The 9,885-nt window shown below is 32.1% G+C and overlaps 1 protein-coding gene across 17 annotated transcripts; it reads right to left on the bottom strand.

The window, feature by feature from the left end:
- Window positions 1-595: 595 nt before the first annotated feature.
- Window positions 596-7,621, bottom strand: LOC123903737 (protein argonaute 5-like). 17 transcript variants are annotated; one of them, XM_045953322.1, is made up of 18 exons: window positions 6,928-7,253; window positions 6,469-6,518; window positions 6,334-6,377; window positions 6,208-6,232; window positions 6,019-6,127; window positions 5,359-5,469; window positions 5,095-5,263; window positions 4,899-5,020; window positions 4,676-4,808; window positions 4,417-4,558; window positions 4,177-4,237; window positions 3,965-4,083; window positions 3,616-3,801; window positions 3,309-3,513; window positions 3,159-3,215; window positions 2,584-2,693; window positions 2,106-2,355; window positions 596-1,063 (listed from the first exon to the last, which is right to left on the bottom strand). In XM_045953322.1, exons 1-9 carry the CDS (start codon window positions 7,180-7,182, stop codon window positions 4,731-4,733), a joined length of 963 nt encoding a protein of 320 aa, XP_045809278.1. In that variant the 5' UTR covers window positions 7,183-7,253; the 3' UTR covers window positions 596-1,063; window positions 2,106-2,355; window positions 2,584-2,693; window positions 3,159-3,215; window positions 3,309-3,513; window positions 3,616-3,801; window positions 3,965-4,083; window positions 4,177-4,237; window positions 4,417-4,558; window positions 4,676-4,730. The 17 variants fall into 17 exon arrangements, with proteins under 17 accessions (XP_045809278.1, XP_045809288.1, XP_045809280.1 ...); XM_045953332.1 differs by lacking the exon at window positions 3,309-3,513 and having other exon boundaries at window positions 3,933-4,083; window positions 6,019-6,070; window positions 6,928-7,621; XM_045953324.1 differs by lacking the exon at window positions 3,309-3,513 and having other exon boundaries at window positions 4,417-4,549; window positions 6,928-7,256.
- Window positions 7,622-9,885: the final 2,264 nt, after the last annotated feature.

Here is a 9,885-nt window from a genome sequence, read left to right as displayed (position 1 = left end):
GGAACACCGCGCAATGGAAAAAATGTCTCGGATGCTCCTTGTTTCGTCAACTCCACTTTACCCAAAATAGAAGCTACAATGTGTCCCATATCCGGAAAGGTTAACCATTTGTCGATCAATGCAACACCGCGTCTCCTAGACTTTCTCTTTGATGGCAAGAGTGCATCTGTGAATGTGATGTAAGCCAAACGCTTCTCACACCCATATATTTCCAAATAGTCATGCTTATGGAGCCGCAGCTCATCAAGACCACTCTAAAGATAGGATACTTAACCTCCTCACTACATATATACTTATACTTCAAGCATCTCTATTAAACCCGTAGTTTTAGCGATTATCTTAAAAATTTAGAACCTGTTATTAAAGCCTAATATTTAAGTGCTCGGTAGAAATTGATAATTTTTTCAAGATTTAAGTGCTGGTTTTATCTTTTGTCAAAAAAAAAAATGTGCTAGTTACAGGATAGTAAATCATTCCATGGTCTTTCTTAAATTAACTTCACCATGACAGAAGGTATTATGGGAACATCAAACATCATATCCATTCAACATTACTATCAAAATAAAATATGACACTACTATCAAAAGTCACGTAATAACGAAGAGCAAAAGCCATCTTGCAAAAGTTTAACCAAGTACATAGCTTAACCATTCAACATTACTATCAAAATAAAACATGACACTACCATCAAAATTCACATAATAAACCATGAATTCATACATATGAATCAAAAAAGACAACATAACTCCGAACAATTCAAATCATGGTGTGACCGCAAAGAATTGTGCCACGACCATAGAAGGAACAAACTTTCCATCTATCACTTGCTGCACCAAAGTAGCTCGCATGGAAAAATCAGTAGCAACCTTAACATAAATAACTTGGTAGTCAAGGCGTTTGGTGCATCCCTTCAACCAATCTACGTGTTCTACAAAAAGCAACCCATCCACCATTGTAGGCATTCATAGTAGCAGTGTCCACTAACATCAGGTTCACTAACATCAGATGATACCTTCTTGTTCTGCTTACTGTACATGCTTTAAAAGCTCAGCACGTTGTTCAGCTGTCATTAAATGATTAGATGCCCATGACCGGAAGCGGAAAACATAACAAAGTTAAAAGAAAAATAATTATCTTCAAAGTGATCCTTAGAGTGTAGACTAACATCACATAACCAAAACACTAATGCAAGATATAGGTCAGTAAAGTATATTTTCCATAGTTAACTGGCTTGAAGACTTCAACCACTAAAAAAGGCCGTGGAAAGGCCCCATATATATTTGTGTATTATTACCATATTTTTCCGATACACCAAAAAGTCTCGCATTACTTAGGAATAAAGACTAAGAATAGTTTATAAACACTCACTCTTTTCAACTCACTGAGGCACCTTTTACCTAATGACAAAACCGTGAGAACTCAAATAAAATCCAAAGCGGACAATATGTCAGAAAAGCAATGCAGCCGACTTGAGGTCAGAACACGTATCAGCTTCCTATGTCATGCTCTTATGTAATCATAAAAAGCAGGCTTGGTAATGAAATGCAGCCAACTTTCTTTCTGTTTTTCACTTGTTTCATTGGCTCACTCACTTCTAATTCTCTCAAACAGTATCAATAAACTTAAAAATACAACATTGAACTAAAAAGTCTAATATCAAATGAGATATGTTTCAATCAACTTCTCCCAATCCCTCCCACACCAATGTACCCTAACAATTTCTAAATTGAAACTATAAACATCATCCTACTGAATTATACCAACAGAATGAGATTTCATAACTCACCTTTACAATGTCACCAGGACCACGAAGAATATTAGAAACTTAATAGAACATTCATATTGCCCAGCCCTCTAAAATAAAAAAAAAATATAACTTGCAGGGGGAATTATTTTGATTCAGTTCACATTCAGCAATACCTTCACCAGTTTGTGCCAAAGGAACTTCAACTATGTTCCCCACAAGAATATCCAAAACAGATTGAGCAGAAAATCATAAACTAAAGTATTTCCACAAATCATGAGTAAACCAAAAATAATGAAAAATTGAAAAGATCCACATTATTTCTGGAAGCATAACAGTTCTATACATTTAAATTAGGTACCTCAATTTATACTTGGAAGCATAGGAATATATGAAAGATCCACTGATTGTTCCTTCTCCTCTTGCTTTCCTTTGCTCCAAATATGCCTAAGAAACTCCCGATTTGATCCTTTACTTGAAACTGATATGTCCAATTCCATTTAGGAGGAATCGGACAATTAGTACCAAGAATTCCGTCTTGCCACAAGTTTCTCCGCATTTGAATACCAGGCATACCACAAAATTCTTTGTCAAGTCTGTTAGATTGCAAACTATACGAACAATAACTATGTTATTTGAACATTAAAATACATTGTAGCTGACACGTAAGTGTTTATATCCATCTCGCTTACTTTTTATACAGCTTATACACATTTCAAAAATACATAAAAATCAAAGAAATTGCATTAGACATCATAATTTCAATTTCAAAAAATCATTTTTCAATGAACAATGTAAAAATACAGCAAAACATTGCAATGTAACAGTGATATACTAACCATGTAATGAAAAGATCTTCATCCAACTTATTGAACACATTCAAAGTTAGATGGTTATTGGTTGTAACATTGATCAAAGGTCCTGGAAATTGTCCATTAATAGCTATAACCTGCAATCAGATTTAAGACAAATTATCATCTAAATCAACAATATACTATAGGAACCTTTCAAACTTATAATTATACAGTTATTATTATATTATCATTAAATCACATTTGTGAAGAAAATAAGCTTCAATTAAAAAATTTAGGGCACATCAAACTACTAAAAAATTAGTTAAAAAGGTATTTATACTATACTATATATAAACTGTTACTCATTTCCTATATAGATATACGATATACTCTTTTTAGTCTGGAAAAAAGGAAATTAAGAAACAATGTTGCACGCCAAAGTAATTTTAGTGAAATAATACAAATCCTCTATACTTCCCCTCAAGTTGACAAAATAAATGTTTATCATTCTTAGCTTATGTGTATAATGTTCGAGATAATTAGTTCACTGTCTAGCTTTTCTTTGATAAAATGTTGGTCAATCTATATAAAATATGATTAGCATAATAAGAATAACTTACAAGCTCTGATTTGACAGGGTGATCATTTGGTTGAACCCCAATTGCACCTCAATTTCACTGCAAAAAATGAATAATAGTAAATTAAGTTGGAATGAATAATTAAACATGAAGTTGCAATTGCAATTAGATAATGATGATGATGATGATTACATGTGAGGAGGGTGGAAGTGATTTTGGAGAGGAGGAAGAGAGATTGAGCACGTTGAAGAGGTGGAATTTGGGAGAGAATTTGAGGGTTTATGAGGTAAAAATTGTTCAAAATTTGAACGCAATTCATGAAAATTGGAGAGTGTGGTGTTGACTGAATCCATAACTGATTCAGTTCTAGTTTTAATCATGTTTTGAGTATTTTGCACTTCACTTCATAATATTTAATATCAAATTAATCAAACCAAAACATGGCATAATAATATAAAGTATGCTCAAATAATTAATATTATGTTTATGCATTTTATACCTGTATCATTGTCTAAGGAGAGATATCACACCTGTCCATCTGTAGAGGTAGTAAAATGTTCCTGGGACAACATTATGCTGAAATTATCTTCAAAAGATCCTTTAGACATAGCTGCTTCAGCTGAATGATAATAAGCAGTTATGATTGCTGCAATGAAAAGAAGAATGGAAAATGAAGGATAGGACCCTACATTCATTTTGATTTTGGTTAGGAAGAGAATGAAGGGTGGAAAAAAAAAGGCTAGAATAAAACATACAAAGCAGAAAACAACAGGAAAAAAATCAAATAAATAGAGTATAGAAAGTAACATATCGAACCAGAGTAAAGAAGGAGAAAAAGGTTTCATCACCTCCATCGCCAAGCACCGCGATGTCACTGCGAACTGCCACCGCAACTCTCTCGGTAGGAACTCTCTTCCTCGCCGGTATAAATACTATATACATGTTATTACATTTTTTTCAATCAAACCTGTAAATCAAACCAGTAGCCAATAGTAAGTAATCTGAACTGTAAATCTAAAAACCAAATTAGAGATATAAAGAGATGCAAGAAGAGAACTACCTCTTATAACAGATGATCAAAACCTTCAATCTAGATCAAAATCCACCCCCTCTGGTGTATCCTAAATTCCACAACATACAGTCATTTCAATCATCTTAAGGGCTTGTTTAAATCATTAATTAGTTCAATTATAGAGTTATCCTAATTAATCCTAAAATCATATGTTGACATGTATCATGAATTTGGGGGAAAGCTAATAAAGCTACTCTATTAAGTGAGAGTTTACCTAATGGAACCCACCTGATTTAATAGCAGAGGACGTTATTCCGCAAGCCTAAAACCATTTGTTTGTGCCGCTTGAGTACCCAAACTCGTAGTCCTCAAAACACCATTTTTACAGCTTCAGTACCTCAACTTCAGAAGCGTCCCCAGACTTCATTTCCTAACCAAAAATTATGAAATTGGTGTCACAATGACCGGAATTGAGTTAGCTAACCACAGAAACAAACGGCATTTCAATTAGACATTTCAATTAGAGTTAGGAGGAGTGAGAATTTACCTTTTTAGTGCAGCCCTGTCCTAGAACACGGGTTTAACCCACACTTCTTCAAAAATCACATTGACCAATTAGCAATTACAAGTGGAATTCTTCTCTCAAATGCATCATTCAGCAGAGTGTTACGACCACCAACCTAGCCAAACAACGAAAGATATGTTTAAAACCTAAGAGCAATCAGATCAAAATATTGAAACAAATAGAATATTTATTGTATAACTTGGACCTTGACATTAATCTTCAAAGCCAGATTTTCAAGATACTGCTTATTCAACTTTTGCGCTTGCCTTGGCTGACAATATTGAGAAACAATTCCCAGTTCAGTTTCACAGACACGCTTTATTTTATCTGCAAAACAAAACAACTCAATTCAATAAATTAAAACCAAAACTTAAGAATTTTGGACTTGATAGAAAACTTACCATAAGTCCTCACAACCTTGAAATCAGGCATAATTATTATCAGCAATTGAAGCATCTGCTGTTTGCTTTCAAGTATTGCCTTGCACTTCTTGTTAAAATTCTCAAGCTCTCTCTCAATATGAGTAGGATTGCTTTGGGAAAGAGGTACCACAGGATCTCGGTTGAAAATCTGGGATAAGCACCAAAGAAAGAGGTAAAAGAAGTTGTCAAAAACTACAAGGGGCAGATAATTATTTCAAGAAATGGTTCAAACATACACCATACCAGTCCATTGGCTTGACACATAGTAACCAACTCTTGGCAAAACAGAGTTGGGTCCATTCTTGCAAAGCAAAGGCAACCCCAAAATTGAACCTTGCCACCATCAACCATTTTCTACAAAATATGAGGTTTACACTACTCAGAAATCTAACCATTAGCAGGGGAAAGAAAACTATCTATCAATCTTTTATGCCGAAGCTTATGAAATTTAAGTTTTGGTCAAAGCTTGTAGAATAGGATTGCAAAGCAGCTTTTGGTTTTTCACCAAAATGGAATGGTGCAAAGATGGAGAAAGAAAGCAACAACGTGTGGGAAGGAAAATAAAAGAAGGAAACCACGCTGCTTTGGAATAACAAATAAAACAAATTAAAATTGAAGCAAATCAAATAAAAAAAAATACAAAATCTAAAAAAAGAAAATCTAAAATTTAACAAAAACAAATCAGTCATATTGTATTTGAGAAAACCATCTAAATCCCACTAACAACTCCTAAAAAGTAGTGATTATTATTAACTAAAACATAGAAACAAATCCTAATAAATATGACAACTAAGCAACAATAATTTCAAAACAAAAAAATTAAAAATAGAGAGAGGATTATAAAATCAGATATAAGAAACACAATTGAAGAAAAATAGGGAATTCAAATAAAAAAAGACATACCTTTTTCTTCAAATTCATGAACAACAATCTCTGATAATTGATTTCTGAAACACTATATTCCATTTTCTGATAATCAAAACAAACCCAAGTTTTCTGATAAAATTGAATTCTGAAACTAAAACTTACTCAAATCCCAAACATCAGCTAAATATTACTCAAATACAATCAAATAAAGTTTAGAAAACTTACACAATCAAACCGTAATTTTGTGAACCTGAACAAACAATAAAATTCGCAAAAAAGAAATCAGAATATGAAATGAAATATATGAAATAAGGAAGGGATTTCAATTATATCTTCATGGGTTTCACATACCTTGCTTTTTGAGAAGCTCTTTAAACATTCCTTTATGAGGATACCTGCATGTCAATTGACCAAAGAAAACACAGAACTCATTAAACACAACAATGGTGTGAAACCCATGAAATCCAAAGCCAAGAAAAACAATACCTTAATTCCAAATCTTCATCGATCTCTTTGTAGTTGCTGGGTTTGTAAATCTGAACAAACAATAATTTCATGTATCAAATGCATTTCAAGAGAAAATAGATATATAAATGCACATGTGTGTGCTAAGCCTGACCCTGCTGTACCTTCTACCATAAAATCATGAGTAGTTTGTCGGTATGAACCATGAAACCATTTACAAATATGAACAAAATATTCACAATCACAAAAACTATCATCTATCCAAAAGATATTAATGGCTTAAAGTGGGAAATAAAATCAAAAGTAAGAACATTATTTGTGACATAAGATTAATAGAGCAATTGATCAAAAAGCCCAATATTACGTAATTTGGTAGTTTTCTTCCTAAAATTATTCCAACACTAACCCAATTTCAAACATGCAAGATCTAAATTTGAGGAATTGAAATTTGGGGGTTAGGGTTGATGATTTTCAGCCTACCTGAGAGGAAGAATAACGTGATTCTGATGACGGCGGCATCACCGGAAGCGGAGAGGACGTTCTGATTCGGAGATCGATTTGTAGGTGGTGGTGGAGGTTGTGGTGGATGCGGTGGTGGAGGAGGAGATGAGGCAGGGAGGAGAGATGAAAGTGATGGTGAGAAAAGAGAGAGGTACGAGAGAGAGGGGGAGAGAAGAGAGAGAAAAAAACATTACAAATGAAAAAAATTTGGGAAAAGAGAAATACATATGTCATTGGACTCAATGCATCTGTTACATATTGCTTCTAGTTACCTCCTCAGCATCACAACCAACACACTTGTCATGTGAAGCTTTGCATGTGTGACATATAGATGGTTTCAAAGTTGTATGTGGAACATGATCATTGGGCCAAGACAAGCACATGGTGGCATAATACAATTAGATATGAGGCAAATGTGTTAAGCACTAATTGGTTACCTAATTAGGGTTTTCAATTAGGGTTGCAAAGTTTATCAACCTTTATATATATATAGATATATAGATTAGGGTATATTGAGAATTTAGGGATTTTGATTTTTGAAGATGATGAATATGTTTAAGTTTAAGGTTTATGGAAGATGATTTTGATTTGTTTCGGTTAATAAATTTTGACAACAGTGTTTTTAAAATTTTTGGGATTTTGATGAAAATGATGAACATGTGGTGATGAAGATATGAACACAATTGAAGAAAATGATGAAGACATTAAATTATTATTTTTTTAAAAAATATTTAATTAAAAAAATTAGCAATGATTTGTATAATAAATTTGTCTACTCGGCTCTGTCACATCATCAATAACAAAGCCACATAAGCAAAATTGATTTCAAAATGGAATGGGGATTAAAACTTTGAAAAAATTAAAATTGGGGGACCAAAAAATTGATTTTTAAAATAGGGGGACCAAAACTTTATTTTTTTGAAAATATGGAGACCAAAAGTGCATTTAAGGCAATATTATATTAAATTATGGAGTGAAATAAAACAGAAAAAAGCGGGGTTAACCAGATGAAACAAAAATAAATAATTGGAAAGACAAGAATATATAAATATTCAATACGTGATGGGATTATGTGAAAATAAAATAATAAAAAGCCAATAAAAACGTAATAACTTGCATCAAGCGGGATTCGAAGGACGGTTACCACCGTATCAACTATCAAGAAGCGAGAAAGTCAAGTTAAAGTTGATATTTTGGTTTATTTCAAAGTTAGTTTTAATTTTATTCATAAAAAATAAGTGTCTTTTAATTTTAAGAACTTCAATGAAATACTGTTTAGCCATACTTTTACTTTAAAGAAAAGATAAGTCAAAATTAAGTAGACTCGGAACATTTGTGACCAAGTGCTAGTATAAATAATCTACGTAAAAATATAAATCGATGAATTGTTGCGCATGAGGAAGTGCGACATTAGAACGTGCACTACTCATATACCTAATCACAGTGAGAAACCACCCCTAATATATAACTATAAGAGTTGGTCTAGTGTTTAAAAAATAGATCATGGATTGAGATATTTTTCTTATAATGAGTGTAAAACCTAATTCAATCCTACAAAATTAACTTGTAAGGTGATGATATGTTGTCTCTATTTTATAAAACCATGTCGAGATCATCTTACATTCAACGTAGACTTCTTGACTTGGTATGTGGAAATAAACAATGGGTGACCTGATAGCAGAAATCTAATAGCAGATTGGCTTAACGAATCTTAAAGATACTCAGATACCATCATAAAATTGAAAATATGACCTAACCTAACTCATGTTCAGAACATCTCACATCTAATGTGAAACTTTTTAAACTTATGAGTTTAAGTTTTTGTCTTTAAATAAATTTAAATGTAAAATCCGGTTGTGTGTTTTTTAAAGCCTTCTGGGGAGGACCTAGCCATAACATTCTAGTGTGGCTAAAAAAAATTAAGCACAACTGAATTTTTTTTATTCTGATAATTCAATTAAACAACAAACAATATATGAAATTACCACTAATACAACATGTATATATAAAAAAAGAACAACAAACCAGAAAATATTTATTCAAAATAAGAAACCAACAAACTATATCTAAAACACCACCAAATTTCTATTCGGAAAAAAAGAAAGGACTATAATTTATTGAATATATGTTAAATCATGCATATCACTTGTTTAATTCAATTAGTTTATAACTTATTATTTTTTATTCCAATTTTACTCGTATTATCTTACTTAAAAAAAATTAAATATTAATTAAACATTTTTTCTATGTCATATCATATTTATATGCTAGTTCAATTGCTAATTTTATCCAATACTATGAATTCAATTAGTTGTCCACTGTTTTTTGACAAATAAAGTCAAGTTGATTATTATAAAATTAAACTATATAACTTAAAATAATACTCTATGTATAACGAAAGACTTGAAATATAATCATCAATAATAGACTATGAACTAATATTTGCACAAATAAATTGTTGTGAACGCTGTTAAAGAGAAGAGCGTAATTCGCAGAAGTTGGGGCTGTATCACTCGGCGCTGCAAAACTTTCCTCCAGAACAACCCTAATTCGTCGATAGAATGGGTTCCAAGGAAGAAGAATCGGACCGCTCATGAAATAGCAATTTGGGCAGAATCAGAACCCAACAAAGAATGGATTGATAACATCCCACCTTGTATTCTGCCCTTTATCCAAAAAGATAAAGGCAATATTACTCCTGTTTCAGTTTTTGTTTAATAAAGCTTTTTCCCCTTCAAAAAAAAAAAATATTTGCACAAATACTTAAACTAATATGTATACGAGAGATTTACAGTTATTAATAATAAACTCTAAACTAATATTTACATTAATATTTGTACGAATATATATACAAAATGACTTAAAATTATTTATAAAATTTTTATTTTTTATTTTTAGAGAAATTTGGGTTGGACTGGTGTGACTATAGCCACACCA

Source organism: Trifolium pratense, linkage group LG2 (genome assembly GCF_020283565.1).
Source record: "Trifolium pratense cultivar HEN17-A07 linkage group LG2, ARS_RC_1.1, whole genome shotgun sequence".
NCBI lineage: Eukaryota > Viridiplantae > Streptophyta > Magnoliopsida > Fabales > Fabaceae > Trifolium > Trifolium pratense.
Note: the sequence above shows the minus strand (reverse complement) of the source record. Positions and strands in the feature narration are given on the sequence as shown.

Bases quoted from the DNA above. Each gene is read 5' to 3' on its own strand.
- LOC123903737 (XM_045953324.1), bottom strand. From the start codon at position 7,182: ATGACATATGTATTTCTCTTTTCCCAAATTTTTTTCATTTGTAATGTT. The intron at 5,470-6,018 runs GTATGTCTTTTT...CATATTTTGTAG, and splicing joins TCATGAATTTGAAGAAAAAG to AAAATGGTTGATGGTGGCAA. The intron at 5,264-5,358 runs GTATGGTGTATG...TGCTTATCCCAG, and splicing joins TGTGTCAAGCCAATGGACTG to ATTTTCAACCGAGATCCTGT.